The 19708-nt window shown below is 49.5% G+C and overlaps 9 protein-coding genes across 9 annotated transcripts; 2 read left to right on the plus strand and 7 right to left on the minus strand.

Annotated features, from left to right (window-relative positions):
* Positions 1-101: 101 nt before the first annotated feature.
* On the minus strand, positions 102-1795 carry P175DRAFT_0497331 (uncharacterized protein). Its single transcript, XM_040896259.1, has 2 exons — positions 1301-1795; positions 102-1225 (listed from the first exon to the last, which is right to left on the minus strand). The coding sequence occupies exons 1-2, from the start codon at positions 1770-1772 to the stop codon at positions 132-134; spliced, it is 1566 nt and encodes a 521-aa protein (XP_040755616.1). The 5' UTR covers positions 1773-1795; the 3' UTR covers positions 102-131.
* A 237-nt stretch (positions 1796-2032) lies between these two features.
* P175DRAFT_0449435 (mitochondrial 54S ribosomal protein bL12m) lies at positions 2033-3267 on the minus strand. The gene is made up of 2 exons (XM_040894442.1): positions 2953-3267; positions 2033-2808 (listed from the first exon to the last, which is right to left on the minus strand). The coding sequence occupies exons 1-2, from the start codon at positions 3166-3168 to the stop codon at positions 2473-2475; spliced, it is 552 nt and encodes a 183-aa protein (XP_040755617.1). The 5' UTR covers positions 3169-3267; the 3' UTR covers positions 2033-2472.
* A 436-nt stretch (positions 3268-3703) lies between these two features.
* On the minus strand, positions 3704-5165 carry P175DRAFT_0426477 (CCDC47 family protein; the record flags this gene model as incomplete). The annotated part of the gene is made up of 3 exons (XM_040893174.1): positions 3704-4079; positions 4141-5008; positions 5099-5165. 3 exons carry the CDS (start codon positions 5163-5165, stop codon positions 3704-3706), a joined length of 1311 nt encoding a protein of 436 aa, XP_040755618.1.
* A 770-nt stretch (positions 5166-5935) lies between these two features.
* P175DRAFT_0489358 (MDM34 family protein) lies at positions 5936-7700 on the minus strand (the record flags this gene model as incomplete). The annotated part of the gene is made up of 2 exons (XM_040895730.1): positions 5936-7298; positions 7366-7700. 2 exons carry the CDS (start codon positions 7698-7700, stop codon positions 5936-5938), a joined length of 1698 nt encoding a protein of 565 aa, XP_040755619.1.
* A 1487-nt stretch (positions 7701-9187) lies between these two features.
* P175DRAFT_0489359 (uncharacterized protein) lies at positions 9188-11221 on the plus strand (the record flags this gene model as incomplete). Its single annotated transcript, XM_040895731.1, has 3 exons — positions 9188-10381; positions 10443-10729; positions 10798-11221. The coding sequence occupies 3 exons, from the start codon at positions 9188-9190 to the stop codon at positions 11219-11221; spliced, it is 1905 nt and encodes a 634-aa protein (XP_040755620.1).
* Positions 11222-11536: 315 nt separating this feature from the next.
* On the minus strand, positions 11537-13142 carry P175DRAFT_0520168 (nucleoside transmembrane transporter FUN26). The gene is made up of 2 exons (XM_040899143.1): positions 12873-13142; positions 11537-12811 (listed from the first exon to the last, which is right to left on the minus strand). Exons 1-2 carry the CDS (start codon positions 13043-13045, stop codon positions 11644-11646), a joined length of 1341 nt encoding a protein of 446 aa, XP_040755621.1. The 5' UTR covers positions 13046-13142; the 3' UTR covers positions 11537-11643.
* A 160-nt stretch (positions 13143-13302) lies between these two features.
* mdr2 (ATP-binding cassette permease mdr2) lies at positions 13303-16215 on the minus strand. Its single transcript, XM_040900496.1, has 3 exons — positions 14795-16215; positions 14108-14743; positions 13303-14045 (listed from the first exon to the last, which is right to left on the minus strand). The coding sequence occupies exons 1-3, from the start codon at positions 16040-16042 to the stop codon at positions 13566-13568; spliced, it is 2364 nt and encodes a 787-aa protein (XP_040755622.1). The 5' UTR covers positions 16043-16215; the 3' UTR covers positions 13303-13565.
* Positions 16216-16362: 147 nt separating this feature from the next.
* Positions 16363-18240, plus strand: P175DRAFT_0497337 (Hsp90 co-chaperone CDC37). Its single transcript, XM_040896260.1, has 2 exons — positions 16363-17546; positions 17611-18240. The coding sequence occupies exons 1-2, from the start codon at positions 16573-16575 to the stop codon at positions 18113-18115; spliced, it is 1479 nt and encodes a 492-aa protein (XP_040755623.1). The 5' UTR covers positions 16363-16572; the 3' UTR covers positions 18116-18240.
* A 183-nt stretch (positions 18241-18423) lies between these two features.
* P175DRAFT_0497338 (clathrin light chain CLC1) lies at positions 18424-19594 on the minus strand. Its single transcript, XM_040896261.1, has 4 exons — positions 19464-19594; positions 19172-19398; positions 19006-19106; positions 18424-18902 (listed from the first exon to the last, which is right to left on the minus strand). The coding sequence occupies exons 1-4, from the start codon at positions 19501-19503 to the stop codon at positions 18551-18553; spliced, it is 720 nt and encodes a 239-aa protein (XP_040755624.1). The 5' UTR covers positions 19504-19594; the 3' UTR covers positions 18424-18550.
* Positions 19595-19708: the final 114 nt, after the last annotated feature.

Below are 19708 nucleotides of genomic sequence, written 5' to 3' on the forward strand. Positions count from 1 at the left end.
TGTGTGCCTGGGTATCAACAGCATGAAGAATATGAATGGGGAAAGAAGGGAGAAGGCATCCCCCCCCCCCCCCCCCCCTTCTTCTTCCCCCTCTTTCCCAAGGGGGTAGAGCAAAAACGGGGTAGCATTCATCAAACATCCAACAGCTTCTCTGGCACCTCGAACCTAGACTCCTTATCTTCCCAGTGAACCCTCATGTGCTGGACTAGGGAAAGCATCTCCCGCGACCCTGTTACCAGCGGAATCACCTTATCTAATGTCGAATCATCCACTCCATCCTCCCGGAAGAGGATACTAAGAATAATCCCAGCCTTGGGACACCCATGGGCAAGTCCAAGTCTGTACCATTCCAGCGCGAGAGCACGGTACTCGGGTAGCGGTCTGGGTCCGAAAACGGCAGAGAGACGAGTGAAGAAGTTAGACGTTGCTTGGGGGTTGCCGGTATTGGTACCTGGTGGTGTATCTGGCTCGGCTGGGACTTGTTTGCCGTTCTTCAGGAGACGCGGATACCGTCGGAGAAAGGTTAGGTAGTAGAAGTTGCCTAGTTTGCGGCATGCATCTGGGTTTCCTGCTGTAGCTGCTTTGCCCATGCACTCTTCGTACATGGTCAGGTCGCCGCGTTGCATCATCAGATCTGCGTAGCGGAGTAAAGCGGTGGGGTCCTGGTATTCTACCGCCGCTACACGAATGATCTCTTCCTCTGTTTCCTTTCCCTTCTCCTGGTCTTTCTCCTTGCTCGCATCCCTACCCTTGTTGTTCTTGTTGGCGTTTTGTTGGGCCCGCTTCAACCATAGATATACCTGCCAAGGAGGCTCGATTTTCCATATACCTAGGTTATCTTCGAGTGCAGGGGGCAATTTACTCGGTTCGATCATGCGCATCAAGTCCTCTGTAAGAGCGAGAGCTTCGGTGTATTCACCCTGCAACCCAAGGACCTTGGCGTGGATGAGCATAGCGCGAGGGTCACGCTCAGCTTGCTTAGCGAGGGTCTCGATTTGGGCGAGGACTGGACCACTGCGAGGATCTGAGGAGACGGAGCCACCAATGCCACTGCCGCTGCTACCACTGCTGTCGGCTCTGTTTATGTAGCGGTTTGCGGTGATGAAGAGGGGGATTCGGGCGCCGGCGAGCGTACAGGAGGATAGAATCCACTCGCGGAATCTGGGATTTGCAGCGGAGGTAACATAACCGATTTTGAAGATTAGATTTGGGTCTGCATTGTTTTCTAGGTGCGTGCTTGGGTTAGAAAGGGATTGCTATGCCGAGAGTTTGGGGTGGCAGAGAGGTGAGGTAGGCAAACCTGCAGAGAGAGTTTGAATAGCCGACGCAGACGGAGGATGGTTGAACGCGCTTTCTAGGAGGCCCTTGGCAATATGCATGAATGACTGCTCAGTAATGGAGTCGAGCACGCCGTCCCTTAATAACTCTCTCATCATCCTGGGTCCGTTCTTATCGAGCGCTTTCAGCTGGGCGGGGAGATCTCCTTGCGCTGGGGTATTGGGCTGAGTGGTATGCGAGGAGACAGGCTTGCCTCTTCGTGATACATCTTGAGACCGACTGGCGGCAGGGGATCGAGCTGGTGCTTTTTTGGCACATGGTGTGGTGGAGTGGAAGTTTCGGGCTTCGTTGTTCGGAGCCCTCTGATGCTGTCGGCGGGGAGGATGATCATTTGGACGAACGTAGCTAAGAGCGGACGGTTTGGCGAAAAGTATATGCGGACACGGTATCGAGCTCCATTTTCGAAGAGAACACGAGGATCGTGGCAGGGACATGGTGGTTGTAGGAGTGATTGATCAAGATAAGAGGGAATGAATGTCGAGAAGCCGGGAAAAGTTGGAGTTGCGGCGGAGAGAAAAATTGGAGAGAGGCTCCGTGGCTCCGTCCAGGCAGCCTTCGAGCTACATATTTTACCCCCTTCATCGCCGTTTACGGGAGACATACATAAAATAGCAATAGGAAGCCCTACGCAAGTGTATGAGTACAAGAGTCGAGTGTTGGCTGTCCATAGTAAAACAATTGAGAACAGATCTATCGGCGAGACCACCAAAACGAAGCCTAGAACCTCCTTGAACAAGCACAGAAAAGTTAAATAGAAACAGATTTTTCTTCCGTCCTGGATCGAAATAGTCCAAAAAAAGAAGAGGATAATATACATTTGCCGCCTCTCCCTCCTGCTTCCCGGTTATCAGAAAAACACCTTCAGAAAAGAGATATATCACGGGAGAGAATGAAAACACATCGAAGCTAGAAAGCAGGAGAGAAAATAAAGCAAGCAGTGAGAGACAAAACTCCAGCTAGATGATGCAGGCCCTATCACAACGTCCAGATCGTAATCATCCAGATTTCCTTTCTAGCCATTTCACTCAGTGGGAGGGAAACAGAACAAAAAAAAAAAAAAAAAGGGTGACCAGGTATCATTATAACAATTCGCCTGAAGCATATAAGAGACACAACCCCCTCACCCGAATTCGTTTACTCCATGATAGCCTTGGCGCCGACAGCCTTGAGGGTTTCAATGATCTTCTCAGCCTCCTCCTTGGGCACAGACTCCTTGAGGACCTTAGGTACGGACTCGACGAACTTCTTGCTGTCAACCAGGGACAGGCCAAGGAGAGTCTTAACCTCCTTGATAACCTTAGCCTTGGAAGCAGCATCAACAGCCTCCAGCTTCAGGTTGAAAAGAGTCTTCTCCTGGGCAGGAGGGGCGGCCTCTTCTTCTTCGACAGGAGCAGCGGCGGCACCACCGGCACCAGCGCCGGGGGCCATAGCGAAACCGCCAACAGGGAGGTCAGGGATGTTCAGGCGCGACTGCAGAGAGAATAATAGTTATTGTTAGTATCGAATTGGCATGATCACGATGGAATTGCGTGCGAGGGACAACGCGCTGGGACTGATGATGCATCATCCATCGGCTTTGCGATGCCACATCCAAACGGACAGAGAACCACGTACCTTCAGGCTGGCAACAAGATCGGCAGTTTCTAGGAGGTTCAATTGGCTGATCTGGTCGACAATCTGGGTAATCTTAGGATTGACAGGAGCAGCAGCCTCCGTAGACTGCCATCTCCGGCTGAATGTCTGCTGATATGAAGCGGAAAGGCGAAAAGAGGTGGATGGGCGGATGAGCTGTCGGCAGCATCGAGCTGCGGCCTGAGAAGAAATTGACATGGTGAATGTGTTCTAAAGTGAGACCGAAGAGGATGGAGGAGCGGAAGAAGGGACAGCCGGCGGTGGTGATGCTCTTTTGTCTCTGGAGTCCGAATCAACAATCCTTTAGAAAAGCCGCAACTGAAAAAGAAAGTCGATTTTCGGTCCGGAAAATCCAGTGCCGGCACGTGACACCACCCTCCAAATTCAGGCTCCCAGAACCAGTACTCCTACAATTATCGATTTGGGAGGGGGAAAGAAGGGTGCTGGAAATACTTCTGTTTGAATCGGGTTGCGTTTTTAAAAGGCCAGAAATATATTGAATTATAATAAACACACCAGCGAATAGTGACTCTTGGAAGAAATCTCAAAATCAATGCACACAAGAAAGACACTTAATAGTGGCTTCAGATAAGAAGCTTTCTTCTCCCCTTTCCCTCAAATAAAAGACCAATACATTATACATGAAGGTATGGAACACATTAAAAAGCTTATAACACTTTTCTCCAGTCCCTATCCGCCGTCCTCGCGATGATGGCGCTCTTCTCGGAGTAGCCTACGCCCGTTTGGTATATCTCTTCATGGAACGTCTCTGCTCCTTGTCGCGCTCGCGGTCAAGGAACTTGCGCTGCTCATCTGCAGTCATGCCACGGAGTGTTCGTTCTCTCTCTTCCTTCTTCAACTTCTCAGCAGTCAGCTTGCGCTCCTCGGCCTTCTCCTGTTCATCGACCCGGCGGAGCTTCTTAATCTCCTCCTCGCGAGCGTTGCGCACCTTGCGCATAACCTCGGGGCGGAAATGGGCCTGAGAAACGAGCCTATCGGGTAAGCGCAGGAACTGAGTGAACAGGGGCAAGGTGGCGGTGTAGCCAGACGCCGATGATGCCAGATGCATACAAAGCTGAATACGCTTGCGGGGGGCAGTTTCCTCGATCCTAAACGAAATCAGGGATTAGAGCATGGATACAAAGTTGAGGCTTTGTAAGATCGACTTACTTGAGGGGCTTATCGACTGGCTGGTCAGTGATAATCAGGTATTTGAACTTGCTGCCAGCCCGCTCAACGGCCTGGATAAGCTCCGGGGTGACGAGGGTATCGGTGATCTCGGCGCTTTCTGTCATGACGGTCACCCAATTGGGAAGCTTCGGGTTATCCTTGGTGAAAGTCATGGAGGCATCATATCGGTCCTGACGGAAATTACGCATGTGGTTCTTGTGAACAACAGCCCAGATAAAGCCATCGTAAGCCGAGTTGTTCACCTTCAGGGGAGAAGCATTCTTGGCGGGAACAGGAACCACATCCTTCTCCTTGCCATCAAAGGTGTACGCAGTAGCCTCGAAGGTCTCCTCAGGAGCAGGCCAGCTATCAAATAGGAAAGCGAAAGCCTTGTCCATCCAGTAAGTGATTGGGTTTGCGCGCTTGGGCATCTTAAGGGCAATGTCGACGAATGCGACGTTCTGACGACCAGTGGCGTAGGCTGTGAACTCCTGAGCAGACTTCTCCTTTAGGATGGAGTCTGGGAAGGATAGCTCCAGGTTAATAGACTTCTCAGTCCTCTGAATGCCATCAAACCCAACCACTGCGAACTCGCTTTGCAGAGTAGAGGCATGAGCCTGGGCCCAATCTCGCGCCTTCCGTCGATTTTTCCGTGTTCCCCAGACATGGAACAGAAGAATCAAAAGGATGATTGGCATGACCATCGCCTCCTGCATGAAGTCCTTGGGGGATGTGCGCTCCCAGACCCGGTACCATTTCGTATAAACGACGGCGTTGGCATCCTGGCCACCTAATGCAGCTGTCGAGGATGATCCATCTACGATAGGTGCCAGAGAAGGGTCGGCTGCTTTAACAAAGTCGGCGAAATCTAGAGAGTCAAGGGAAAGGTCAGTCGATAAGATTCAGCCGATACCAGGGGGTAACTTGATGCGAGTCGGGCGAGAAGTGCGGGACTTACCACCCTCGTGTGTGGCAGAACTGGATGGCTGGGAGCTGCCAAACATGTTCCTGAGCACGCCCGCCATAGCGAGGACAGGGCTGAGGGGAAGAGAAGGGAGAGAAGGGAGAGAAGGAGATGGTGGCCGTCAAAGAGGGAGGGACTAGCGACGTGGTCTAGAGAAAGAGGAGAGAGAGAGGGAAGCTGGGGATGGGGGAGTGTTGGTTTGGTGGAATTGACGTTCGCCGCAAACCAAATCGGAGAAGGGCTAGTTCTGTGGAGCCCCAGGCTCCCTTTGGACCATTGACAACTTCGCCAAGCCCGCCAGCCGAGATAACCTATCAATACGCCGTAACTACTGTGTCTGGATGGCTTCATGCGCGCCAAAAACAGTAGCACTTGATGTGATCTGCTTGAAATAGTGAATTCTTGCTTGATTTAACCCTAACCCTTCCATTTTTAATCCATCGTCGCGATGCTTATATACCACATCGATCCCATCCTAACCCAGCCAAAAGAGAACGGCGAAAAAAAGAAAGAGAAGTGACTCGCAAATGAGTGAGCGAAGTGGTATCCTACATAGAAAGAAACAAGACAATGGAGTAAACGCCGGACAAGTTTTTTTTTTAACAATACATCCCAATCCTCGCAAATTCTAAAACTCGCTTCAAACAGGTCAAACAGGTCAAATCGCAATAATTAAATGCAATAATATCGTCTCGGTCATTAAATACTCCAGGCTAGCTGGAGATAAGAAGCCTTGGGAGGCAGAAGGGGGAATGAGTGAGCGGATGGCAGCTCCGAGCTGCCCCAGCGCCGTCAAGCGCTCTGCAAGCTTACAAACAACAACAAAGGAAATCAATGTCCATAGGCTGGTGGTGGAGTTTCCTCGTGGCCCAGCCGGTCCCAAAATGTACTGCAGGGGCTAGGTGTGGACAGCTTGTCGTCTCGCATCCGGCGCGCAATTTCACCGGCCAGTCTCTCGACCAAGGCCTGATCAACAAGGCCGGAAGTCGACTTCTCGTTGCTAAAGGGAAGAATTGTGGAAGGAAATTGTCTGGGAATTTCAGATTCGGGCTTCTCGCTGTCATGTCGATGGCCACCCTGGGGACGCAAAGTGCCTCTTGGAGTCGCATCAATATCCACGGCCTCCGATGTCCGGATCGGCTCAGAAGCGCATGACGGTTCCCCAGGCTCGAAAAAGGGTTCGGATCCGCGGCGAGCCACTCTGGAGATGCTCAAGCGGTGTCGTTCGGGGATGACTGGGAGATGCAGACCACTGTCCGGAGATAATGGCGGTGTCACTGGATCATCTGACTGCTCCCTCACAATAGGAAGCGGGGCAGAGTATACAGATGCTGCACTGGTGGACTCGGTGAATGCACTCTCATCGCTTACGCTCGCGGCATCATCCGTAGTTTTCGGTCGTCGCAAATCCACCACCCGCTTCTTCCGCTTTCTCGAATGTGCCTTGGAATGACGGCCGGCCCCCAAACTCAAACCGTAGCTACTGAACGTATGTGTGGACGCTGAAGATCGGGTCTGTGACGATACCATGCTGGCAGTGTCGTGGAATGACGAGGGCATATTTCCACTTTGAGAGTGGGTCCGGGAAAGTCCAGGACTTGTTGATGACATGACACTAACAGAAGCATCGCCCGAGTCGGATGGTGACGTCCAGGCACGATACACAACTTCTTGAATAGAGGGAGTAAATAGTGATAGGGTTCGCTGGGAATCTGTGAGTGCGCCAAGTCGAAGAAGGTTCTTTTGAGAGAATAAAGAGTGAGTTTCGACCGAGGAATCCAGCGAAAGCGAGGCGATTTCTGATTCATTCAAAGCATTGCCCAAGGCATCGACTGGGTCCTGGGGAGGGCTTGCCAAAGGGTCTTGACCGGGACCTTCCCCCGGAACCGACTCGGGGCGGTTTTCCATTTCCTCTCCAGCTCGGTACTCAGGAACCCAGAGTCTTAGAGATAGGCGATGGATAATGGCAGGCAGTTCGTCCATGAACAAAATTCGGAGCTGGGCTTCGATTTCCTTTTGCAGAAAGTCGCGCACAAACGGGATGGAATCGAATGTCGAAGAAACCTTGAGCGACTCCAGCGGATCATTTCGGAACACGACAGTAATGCCCTTCTGCTTTGAAAATACCAATATGACGAACCCGGAGAGTTTGAAGTCGGAGAGCGTGATTTGAAGGGGGATGGTAAGCGGAGTCCTAAAATTCAAACCCAGTCAGGAAGGATGCCCGAGAGATGTAAGGGAGAAGTCAAGTCACTACTCACGCTGCAGCTAGCGGCAACGGCGATGCAAAAGACGGTCGTGTAAGGAGATACGTGTTGAGGGGATTCGCTTGGACGCGAGTCTTGAGGGTCAGGAAGGCGTCGCCTAGATAGGACATCTTGAAGATGCCTCGAAATCTATCCTCCGCCAAATCCCCGATTTCTAAAATTTCCAGCTCGGGCGGGATGGATCCCAAGTTGAGTTCTGTAACGATAATATCATCGACAATAATAGGAGGTTTTGGCGATTTATTGAGAGCAGCCGTGAGCAGATCCTGGGCGCGAGTATAAAAGCTCGCGTCCGCCATCAACGGCGACCAGTTGAAGTTGAACGCCATTGCAGGTCATTGAGAGGAAGGCTCTCAACGGACGACGGCATCAAAAAAAGAAAGAGGGAAAGGGAAAGTAAGGGAGATGGAGGAAGGTAAAAGAGGAGAATGGGGATGAAGGAAGTGAAGTTCTGGTTGTGGAGGGAGGGATGCGATGATAAGCCGGAAAGTTCGAGGGTAAGAAAGATAGGAAAAAAAAAAAAAAAAAAAAAAAAAGGCCGGCGAAAACGGGAAGTAAGAAAGGAAACGAGGATTCCCGAGGTCAGAGGCGGCTGGCTGGTCGGACATTTTGGAGACTCGCGTGATCGACACAACATTCGATAGTCAAGTATTTGAGGATATATAATTCTTTTTCTTTTATTCTGGAGGTATACTGGTTTTTAATCCATTTATTTTCAAGTGGATTTAATCACAAATACTGTGGTGTCGCTCATATATTTCAGGACCATCCCCGTCCTTTTTCGCCTGTCGACAGCCTCCCATACACGAGAGACGGGAAAATAACGTCACTGCGCAGAGCTTTTTATGGAGACACCACACTAGAGTCTCTTCTAGCAGCAAATGAGCAGGTCAACAAGAGAGGAGTCTGGTTTTCTAGACTTGGAGACTTATTATGTTCCCCCTCATGCAATAGATCACCACTAGAATATGTATGGCCTTGGTTGTTCGCTGTGGGCTGAGGTTCTATGACCTCTACGCTCCGGCCTACTCCGAACAAGGAATATACTGCCCCGGACCTGACCTTGTACAAGACCTCATCCTCTTAGAACTAACTGTACGGAGTACACCATGGCATAACTAACTATTTGTCCTGTCTTATTCCCTTTAGCACTCCAAAGTAAGGAGCTATCATTCCTGGTTCTGGACCTGTCCGTAATGATGGCTTCGTTTCTGGCCCGGTACTAATCCGAGGACGGCAAATCCGCGGTGATCTCCCCCCTGAAATAACGCTCTTTGAGCCCCTCAAATTAAAATTCAGTCTGGACTCTGGAGTCTTATTGCTCTTTTTTGATTTCACGGGGGCAGATGCTTTTATATCATTCATCATGCACTCGAATCTGGGATTGGACTGGGGTAATGTTGATAGCCAGCTCATTAGATCGCTTCGATGCAAGTCACGCAATTTTCTGCGAATACCTGCAGTCAGCTGAAACAGCCTAAAATATTGTCATCCACGTCATATATGATAGACATTCAATACCTACCCAGGCACTCCATCCTTGCTTTATTTTGAAGACTTACGTGCATCATGGATGATGCTGTACACTTCTTGCGCCACGTCTGATTGGCTATGAAGAATTACATAACCAAACTCCCCCTAGCAACACACGCACTAATCCCGTAAGGGAAAGGTATCAATACTGTGATTCAATTTCGTAGCTTCAAGTCGAACGGGAGCTCTTTTCAAGCTCAAGACTCAGTTCATTCCGTATTCAATATTTCCAAGTATAAGGGGTTTGAGGGCGAGGGTCCGGTGCCTCCATCATTATTCAAGCATGATGACATTATCGCCTCAGACGCTCTCCTGTGATACTAACCCACGCCGACATACTGCTGGACGAGCAGCCAGCACAAACACCGCAGGAAAGAGAAAGGTATACGGGAAACGAAAAGCCGATGCACCAAAGGCGGTATTTGAGCAAAATAGTCCACGAAAGTCTGGGGAGAAGACCGGCAGCGCTGCGATTCAAGATGCTGTGGATGTCATCCAGGCCAAGTTGGCCGACGTCCAAATAGACGAAACACCTACAACTGAGCTAGCAAGGGCCGATATCAAGGAAACTAGCAAGGCCGCAAACCAAATAAACACTATCGAAAAGACACCTTCGTCAGATCCAAAGCCACCGAAAGCCTCCGAGCCGACGGAAATATCACCCCCTACGCACACCCCGGTCGTTGAGAGAAGGTATCAAACAATGGTGGAAGTTCGGATAGCGCCAAGGGATATCACACAAAGCCCACAAGTACAGCAAAAGGAATCTACAAACCCAGAGAGTGTCAAACGAGCAGGAAGGAAAAAGAAGCCTATTCAGAGGCTTTCGTCTGGATGTGTATCAGACGACATAGCAAATGCCTACGTCCGCCCTATTCTGAATGGAGCCCTCGCGCCGTCAGCAGCGCAAAGCATCCAAAAATTCGACTCATGGGCTGCTCGTGCGGGTACAATGTTCGAGGTAGTCAAACTTGCAGAAGGTTCTTATGGAGAGGTTTACAAACTCCGATTGCGTGAAGATATATGCCAGAGTGAAATGTCCAAGTCCAAACTTGCTCGTCTGAGGGCGTACGGTGATGGTGTCTTCAAGGTCGTTCCGCTGAGAGCCCAGAAGGGAGCCGGCTCGAAGAAGTTTACCAGCATCGAGGAACTCGTGGCGGAAGTCAAGATGTTAAAATATCTCGATCCTATCCCGGGCTTTGCCCGCTTCCGGGATATTCACGTCGTCCAAGGTCGTTTTCCTGAGTCTTTCCAAAAAGCGTGGGAGCACTACAGAAAAACAAAGGACGACTGTCTAAACCCAAACCCTTCAAGTAAAAGAGCTTATCCTGACACACAAATCTGGGCAATCGTGGAGATGGACGATGCCGGATGCGAACTAGAAAAGTTCTCTTGGTCATCCATTTTTCAAGTTTATGATATATTTTGGGGGGTTGCCATGGCTCTTGCTCGTGCCGAAGAATATGCTTTATTTGAGGTATTAACCCACCCCATACCACCTGACAAACTAGAGAAGGACATGCCTGACTCTATTTCAGCACCGAGATCTTCATCTGGGGAATGTGTGTATCAAAAGCACAAGGCCTGACGGTCGCATGGATCCTCCAACCGACCTTGAAACCACGAGTCAATCATCCCAAAGTGGCTTCGGGCTCAGCACATTGGAGACTACCATTATTGATTACTCACTTTCCCGTGCAGAGCTAATAGTGGACGAAGCCTCAACCCTTACGGAGGTCACGTCGTCAGACCTAGATAAGAAGCAGATCTTCGATGCAGTCGGCCAAGACGAAGACGAAATTCTATTAAGAGACACATATCGCCAGTAAGCACATTCTCCCCTACCACGGATACTAAAGAAGAGTCTCACCAAGCCGCTAATCACCTCCTTAGCATGCGTGCGCAAGTCTATAAAGGCAGTCCCGTGGATACTGAAAAAACACCAGATATCCCAGGAATCTGGTCTGAATACGCGCCCCGAACGAACCTTATATGGCTGCGATTCCTCCTAAAAAACCTACTGAAGAACAAAAAGCCTGAGAGTCTATCACGCCCGCCTCTTGCTCCCTGCTCACCGAATAAAGAAATCAACAAGCAGGCAAGCAAGTCAGGGAAAAGGGGCGAGACAACCAAGGGCCCACTTAGCCCGGGGGCTCAGGCTAGAGTTTCTCAGCTAAAGCATACGCTAGAGGAAAGACTAAACGCTACTCTTGAACTCCTTGATCTCGAACACGGGCATGAAGATATGTGCTGTGCGGCAGATTTGGTTGCCTTCGCGATTGATGCGCAGTGGCTGGATGAGAAAGACTTCTTCTGAAACGATGGAAATATTGCATTTTACAGTACATGGACTTGGGAGGTTTTGCATGTGTTTTTGTATACACAAAGTAGCGTGGTTTTGGGTTGCATTGCGATGCATTCTGCATGGTTTTATATATTTTGGTTTTACCTGGGGGCGCAATACGGGATAAAGTTTGCAAGACTTGCATATTTAAGAATAATGAGATACTATCCTTAATGCCATATTCTCAATTGAAGCGTATTTATACTCTAGGTAGTTTTGATCTGGGATACAACTTTCCCGCATCCACGTATATAAGAAAACATAGGAACCCCCCCCTCCCCCCCCCCCAAAAAAATAATAAAAAGGTAACAAACATTCATAGCTCGTGAATATATGAGGTCAACAAATTATACAAACATATCTCTATCTTAATACTACCTGACTATGTGTGTTCTCTATACATTTGCCGCAAAGAAACTTAACAAGCTTCCTGCCGCCAACCCACCTACGAGCATAAGGGTCATGAAGCCGCCAGCAGGCTCGCGTTCCTCTGCAGAGATCCAAGAGCCGAAACCCATCATGCAGCAGCTAGCTAGGTATCCGTTTGTGGCGCCGAAAATACCCTGAATGATAAAAAGATAGAAGAAATCGCTCTGCACAACGGCGCCTTCGCCCCGGATATTGCAGAGGAAATAGAGGGGGATGAAACCTGCGCGGGCAATGGCGAAGATTACGAGTGCCCAGGGACGATGTGCCAGCGAGAATCGCGGAATCAAAACCAATATCCTACCCACCATATCGCCTGTATTCCAGACGAGGAAGGCTAGTGGGATGAAGACGGCCGGTTGGAAGAACCGGGATCCATTGGGGCTGTTGTGGACGGATTCAATCTTGGAGGTAAAAACGGGGAACATCATGGTCACGACGAAACAGAGGAAGATTGACAGGGCTGTGAGCCGGAGCTTTGAGAAAAGAACCCATAGGCTGACACTCTTGTTGGATGTGCCCTCTGAGTTAATCGACTCGGAGCGATCATCATCATCATCCGATAGATGCTGTGACTGCCGCTTTGCCAGCCAGAGGAAAGCAACCAGGGTCAATGCTGACACGGCGGTTGCTGTAATGAAATACCCAAAGGCCGATTTCCACGACTCTTCCGATGTGCTTTGTTTGCCTTTTGTTTCGGGGACAGCCAGAACAGAAATAATCTGCGCCAAACTAGGCAGCACGCCTGCCACTCCTTGGCCGCTCATGATGGCCTGGGTATATTCTTCCCTCCCGAATCCCGAGACGTAGGCGAATACACCATTCTGGTTGATTCCGGTCGCCAAGGCAGACCCAGACACCATAATCATCAAGAATCCAAAATATACCGGTATTGAGGCATGTTTGAGGATGATGGTGGAAAATGCTAGCAATGTGAAAACAACGATATTGATCAATAAGGATACTGCGATCCGTCTCGGGTATGACGCGCCATTCTGTATCTTGGCGAGTGCAAACACCGACGCCAGGTTGGTAACCGTTGAGACCGTTAATATCGAGGATTGGTAATGACTACTTGCCCACTGATCGGATTGAAATCGGTGGTGAAAGTACGGCGCTGCGGCAAGGAACATGTTCCTATCAAAGCCCAAGTGAGTTAGACGCTATCCGAAACGATGATGCTGATTAAATGACGTACCATGCCCATAGCATAGACACTCCCAAAACAAAGAACACGGCATATATAACCCTAGAGAACGGTGGACTTGGTTGTGTTTCTGGGGCTAATCTGCTGTCCTCGTCGCCGTCGGCTTGCTCGTGAATCGGCTCGTACGCCGTCGTTGGAGCGAACCATTCCCGGATGCGGTCCATCGCGACGCAGACTTGTTTAAGCGAAAGAGAGAAATAGTGAGAACTTGAGATTATGCCATCCTCAGACAAGAAAACTGTGTATTGAAAGTTGAAAGCTCTCTCCAACACCTTCAGGTGGACGATGGAAGATGAGGTCAGCGCCAAGACAAGCTTTCATCGCTCTACCGGTCACGTTCCTGTCTCGATGGGGGAGAGAAATGTGATGTTGATGTATACAAGACAACAGATTCCTCGTTTATTTAGATAAATATGGGTTCAGTGGAGAGAGGTGTCTTTCTATTATTTCTATTATGACTATCACAGAAACGCATACCCAAGAATCAAAGCAAATATCCAAACACTCCAAATGTGCAGATCCAGTCATATCTAGATACATCATCACAGCGTCAGCCTCGACTAGATGAGAGGGGGACGAAGTACTCTACACTGCTAAAATAGATGCAAGAAGCGAAGAGAAGGACAAAAACAAGATAAAGAAAACCGTATAGGGTATATGCGACCCAGCTCTAAGGACAATGCTCTATTTCTGCTCTGGCTTGTTGTTTACTTCAGGGGTTCCAACATTTCCCTCTGGTTGCAGCTCCCAGGATTTCTCCTCCACCACTGAGTTGACAGAGGGACTGACTGGTGGCTGCGACTCACCACCGTTCAATTGCCACTCCATTAGCTTGGTGAAAGCTCCGTCTGGACGAGCGCTGAGTTCTTCATATGTGCCTTGCTCGGCAACCTTTCCGTCAGGGCCAAGAACGATAATTGAATCAGATCGCTTAATAGTGGAGAGTCGGTGGGCAATGCTGATCGTCGTATTGTTGCCCCGGAGAAGTGCGGCAAGAGCACTGTTGACTAGTGTCTCCGATTCCGCGTCCAGGGCAGAGGTGGCTTCATCTAGGATCAGGATATCAGGGTTTTTGATGAGTGCTCGAGCAATTGCAATTCGTTGCTTTTGCCCCCCGGAGAGTTGGGCTCCGCGAGCTCCCACTTGAGTGTCAAGACCATCAGGCTAGGAAAACTGTTAGAGATTATGTATGACCATCGAGAAGAAAGCATAGCGCCTAGACTCACAAAGTCGCTGATGAACTGGCAATTGGCCTTCCTTGCAGCTGCAATAATCTCTGACCGAGTTGAATGAGGGGTTCCGTATGAAATATTCTCAGCAATCGTCCCCGAAAAGAGAACGGGCTCCTGGGCAACGACGCCAATTTTCCTGCGAAGAGATTTCGCATTCATCGCGCCGATATCGTTGCCATTAACCAAAACACGCCCGTGGGTAGGATTGTAAAAGCGGAGAAGAATCGAAGCGATAGTGGATTTCCCGCCTCCCGAAGGGCCAACGATTGCGACATTAGTGCCTTGGGGAATTTCGAAATTTAAATCTGTAAAGATGGGAACAGCAGGCCTGGTAGGGTAGCTGAATGAAACGTTCTCGAAGCGAATAGGGCCACGAGCAGAGACGACCTTATTACCTTTAGTTGGAGAAATGGTGGGCTTGCGGTCTTGGAGTTCAAAGAGCCGACTTGCTGCTCCAACACCCTTCATCAGCTCGGAGTAGAAACTAGAAAGTCCAAACATGCTAGATCCCGCATAGGCAGTGTACATCAGGAAAGATGTAAGCTCTCCAACGCTGATGGCTCCAGATTTGACCATACCACCTCCAACATAGAGAAGTGCCAAAACGGTCATGTTGCCCATGAGTCCGGTCTGGAAACCTTGTTAGAACATATGCCTATGGCAAGAGGGGCGAACACGTACAGAACTGAAGAAAGTTGCACTAATCAAAGACTCCTGTTTTCCGAGTTCGAATATCTTCCTGACTTGGTTATTATATCTGTTAACCTCGAGCACTTCGCCAGCGAAAGATTGACTAGTTTTCACGTTGCCGAGGCGCTCCTCCGCGATCTTGGTCAGGGTTCCCAGGTTTCTTTGGATCCTGCGGCTGAGGTTTCGGATCGCTCGCCCGTAAAAGAATGCACCAAGGCCAATGGGCGGAAGCAATAGCGCCAGAATACTAGACAGCTTGAGACTGACATATGCCATCATGCCGAAGCCAGCCGCACCACTAACACCAGCCCTCAGTCCATCTGACAGATTTTGGGTAATACTTTTGCCAACGATAATGGTGTCGGAGCTCAGACGGGAAATTAGATCACCGACTCGATTGGCGTCAAAGAATTCTGCATCCTGGATGAAGGTCTGGCGGAATAATTTTGAACGAAGTCTGGCAACGATGCGCTCACCCACAATTCTCAAGATAATAATACGACCGTAGTTTGCAGCCGCGCCTAATGCGAGAACGCTGGCTAAACCGCCGTAAAACACCGCAGGGCTCAAGCCGAAGAGCTGATCGCTACCCGCTTCAGTGGATTTTGTAGCCGCATCCATGATCTTTCCAATTGAAAAGGGCAGTGACATTGTGATCGAAGAAGAGACTAACAAGAAGAAGAAGGCGAATGTGAGCTTCCTTGCTTCTGGACGCGCAATGCGCAAGAGCCTCCATATCTCTCTAAAGCCGGATTTCTTGCCGCTAGCACCGTCCTTGGCCAGTTTTGCGCTAAGATTCACCTGCGCCGCTTGAGCCGCTCTTTCAGAGAGCTCGAATCCTTGATCGGTCTCCTCGTCTTCCTTGTCCGACGTTGTCTCCTCGTTGGTGCGCGAAGCCTTCGTTGATTGAGTATTCGGTTTGGCCCCCAAAGATCGAGGGTTGGAGGACAAGAGTCGAGTTTGTGCAATCCCTCGGAACCTTAGAGTAGGTATCCGTATATTCTGGGCATGGAGAGCAATTGTTGGTTTGAAATTCCGGTCGATGCGAGGCGCTCCGCCGCTGCGAATGGCGCCGGAGACTCCCGAGAAAGGTCGGGCGAGGCGATTGTAGACTCCATGGTTGGGTTTGTTTGAATGAAACCCAGGGTATAGGTCCTTCAGAACGCATCCCTTAGAGGGAGTTGTATTTCCTATATGCGCCCCTGGGGACCAGGAGGGACGCAACCTGAAACCGCGCATTTCGGATATAAAAATGAAGCGCGGTAAGAATGGCCGGTTAATATGATGTAGCAGGGAGGGAACCAGATGCCATATCTTATTGGAGTAGAGAGCTTGTTCTCGAGGGACTCATGACAGGAGAGGAATCGATCACCGATTTAGAATCGACAAGGGCACTCGAAGGTGTTTTATCAGATGCGAGCCTCCTCAACCAAAATGGCGATGGTTGGCCGGGTCGTCGGAACAGGATCGGAGCTGTTCTGCCGCTGTACACCGCCTATCACAAGCCCTCGAGCGCAATCGAGAGCTTTCGATGGGGCGGGTTGGGCGAGCTGGACAAAGCCTTATTTTACACCCCTTCTTTGTTTTCTTCTTTGATATTGAGTCTAACCAGGGCCAAAAGAAATATGACAGGACAATATTGAGCTATTTGTCCATTAAAATCCGATTCCTCTTTGCGCCCTTTTGGATCGCAATCCTACCTGCAACTATTTTGGTTTCTACCCCACTTTCCACCCCTCTTTGTCAGAGCTATAGCTCTCGTTTTCAAAATGGTGCTGGACTACAGCAAGTGGGAAGCTCTTGAGTTATCGGACGATTCGGATATTGAAGTCCATCCGAATGTCGATAAAAGGTCCTTTATCCGGGCCAAACAGGCCCAGATTCATCAACAGCGTATGCAGCGCCGTCACGAAATCCAAACATTGAAGTATGAACGAGTTGTCAACGATGGCCTTCTCTCGCGCATCGACAAGCTCCTTACCTCTCTGAAGGAGCAAGATAGCTCGTCATCGGGTCCGGAAGACGTGGTATTTCAGGTGCTTATGGAATATGCAAGCAACCCCGCCGAGGATCAGCCTCCTTCGGCCCCCGAGGGTGTCCACACGCATGAAAAAGAACAACCCAGATACTCCCAGATGATGAGTGCCTTGGTGGATCAGGTCAAGAAAGAGATTGACGACTCTGGGGCCGGAAATTCTTTTGAAGCCTACGTGAAAGGCGTGCAGGGACACAAAGATAAGGTGCAGGACTTACAAAAGGAGTTGCTGGCAAGGCTGGCTCAGCTTGAGAAGGAAGAGAGTAGCAAAATTACAAGTGAATCGATTCATACCGGATTTGATACTTCCCATGTATCTAAAGCAGACAAGTCCGGTGCCCAACCGACCGCAGCGCAAAAAACGAGCTCTGTCGAATTACTGAACCCCGGTGTGGCAAACAGCATATCTTCTCAGGAACCTGGCAATGACGATGATGATGCAATCGAGGACCCTGATAGTGTGCAAGCTAGTGACCTAGCAAAGAAATTTGCAAAAATCAGTTCAAGTGACTATCGAACCCTGCATCAATTCATATCCTCGCACCCGCAAATTGTCGCTGAGAAAGAAACCGATGGCCTTTTAGTTGAAGCCTTTAATAGCCAAATGGAAGGAAAAGAGGACTACGCCCGTCAATGTGTCCACCAAGGGTTGCTACTGCAATATTGCCGATCTTTAGGTCGTGATGGAACCTCGCTTTTCTTTAAGCGGTACGCACATCAAATTTATCAAGCCGTTGAAAGATCTATATTGAAACTAACCTTTCACTTCTAGTATTACAACTAAAGAACACCAAGCAGGAACTCTTTTCCGCAACGATGTCAATGAAACCTATCACAAAATCAAAACCCGTGCCGCAGAACTAGCCAAGGACAGCTCTGCGTCTAACGACCCCGCTGGAGTCGAGCAAATTCAGCTTCATGCCGTCGACCCGAACACAAAAATTACAATTAATATCCCTCCGAGTCAGAGCAGCGACCCAGTCGAGATCGAAGCGCGAAAGGTCTACGAGTCCTTCTCCAAGGAAATGCAAAAGGCATTGGCCTCCGAGTCATTGGACGAGGTTAACAAGGTGCTTGGGAACCTAAGTGTTGAGGATGCTGAGGATGTTGTAGAAAAGCTCGGACAAACCGGTATGTTAAGCCTTGAAGAAGGTATTGTGGACGCTACAACGGAAGAGGGCCGCAAGAAGCTTGAGGAGATTGAGGCTGAAGGTAAAAGAGAAAGGCAAGTAGAAGAGATTGGAGAACCCGGGGGGGACATTACAGAATTGGACTGAAAGTGTATAAAATTGTTTGATGAACGGTATGCATGCATGTAAGCCTTAGCTTCATGCTATTCAATATGTTATCTTTTTAAGTTTATAACAAGTGCCTATGACGTACAATGAAAAATTCACAAAAGCGTTTCACCACCTCTACTTTCTGAAGATACTGGTGCCATTCTCAAGTATCATTAACTATGACTACTATTGACGTGGAGATGAATATAGTGGTGGTAATACAGAGTTTAAAGTGAAATGCGTTATTTACCTCCGTAAGGTCAAGAAGAAGGGAATGAAAAATAGGAAAGCAAAGCTTAGAAGACATGGGTGTAAAAAAAAAAAAAGGGAAACAGGGTAAAATAGCACAGCCATAACGTGAGACAAAGAACCGTGTGTGTAAAATTATATGTAAGAAAGCCGGATTGCCACCTGGGAACAATGTAAAACCGTCTAGATTCCACTGACGCCGGGGGCGCTCTGGTCCTTCTTCAGATCAAGCAGTATCTCTCTGAAACGTTCCTTGCCGGATCCAGTAGCGCCGCCCTTTGTACCCTTTCCGGACACATCAACCAGCTTTGCGATACGTTCCCAGCTCGTGCCTCCAGACGATGTATCCTCACGGTTTGCAAGGAATTGCTCAGCTTCAGCTCGGGTTTGAGCACGAAGCTTGTCGGTCTTATTGTTGTAAGAAACGTAGAAGTCATCAACGTCCTCCTGGGATTTCTTGATAGTGGACTCCTTTTTCTCATTTGAGATCTCTGCACGACGGGCGATGTCCGCATCTCGCTTCTGACGCCATTCCCTGGAAGGTGCGATATGTCAGTGATTACCATATTGAACCGGATAGATAATGCAAAGGTGAAGGGCAAGCGACTGTTTTGAAAGAGTTGGGCTTTAGCGCATACCTAACGGGCTCTGATTCTTCTTCGGGCGCCTGGTAGGGGGAATAGCCAGTTGGCGGGAAGGGTGCGCCTGATCCAGTGATGGTTCCGCCAGGAGCAACTTGCTGCAAGATACCGGGTATGTGAGTTGTTTGGTATTATGCCACACAGGATTGAATTGTCTTCATACCTCATTCTGTGTATCTATGGCTGGGAATGAGGACTCGAATCCCGAGATCTCCGGGATAGCACCGGCCTGGATCTCCTCCGCACCCCCTAATAGCTCGTTGTCCATAACATCTGCAACATGATCCTGTGCCGTGGCAAACTGATCAGCATCGTCCCCTAGTGCAGCCCGTTCGCGAGCCAGGAAGTCGCTCTCCTCTGTGCCGTTCGTTTCGATAGCTTCGGTTTGCCCTGGAGTGCGTATTTAGACTGGGGAACACTGGGGGTACTTTGGGTGATAAATGCGGGCTACTAACCGGCGGAGAAGTCCTCCAGTGAAGGGAATCGGTCCGCCATTATGGTAGCTCTATGTTTATTAAAAACACTTTTTTTTGGACCACAGATTGATTTTGGACAATAGGTCGATCAATGCAAAGTGATGGGAAAGTTGATGCTCCAGCTGGCTTCTGAGAAGCCTCAGGGCGGGTTGGGCCTGGCCTGGGGATTCTGCCACAAATGCGGTGAGGAGGCTTGGGCTTAGAGCAGTAATAGACGACGAGCT

This window comes from Aspergillus ochraceoroseus (genome assembly GCF_002846915.1).
Source record: "Aspergillus ochraceoroseus IBT 24754 chromosome Unknown P175scaffold_1, whole genome shotgun sequence".
NCBI lineage: Eukaryota > Fungi > Ascomycota > Eurotiomycetes > Eurotiales > Aspergillaceae > Aspergillus > Aspergillus ochraceoroseus.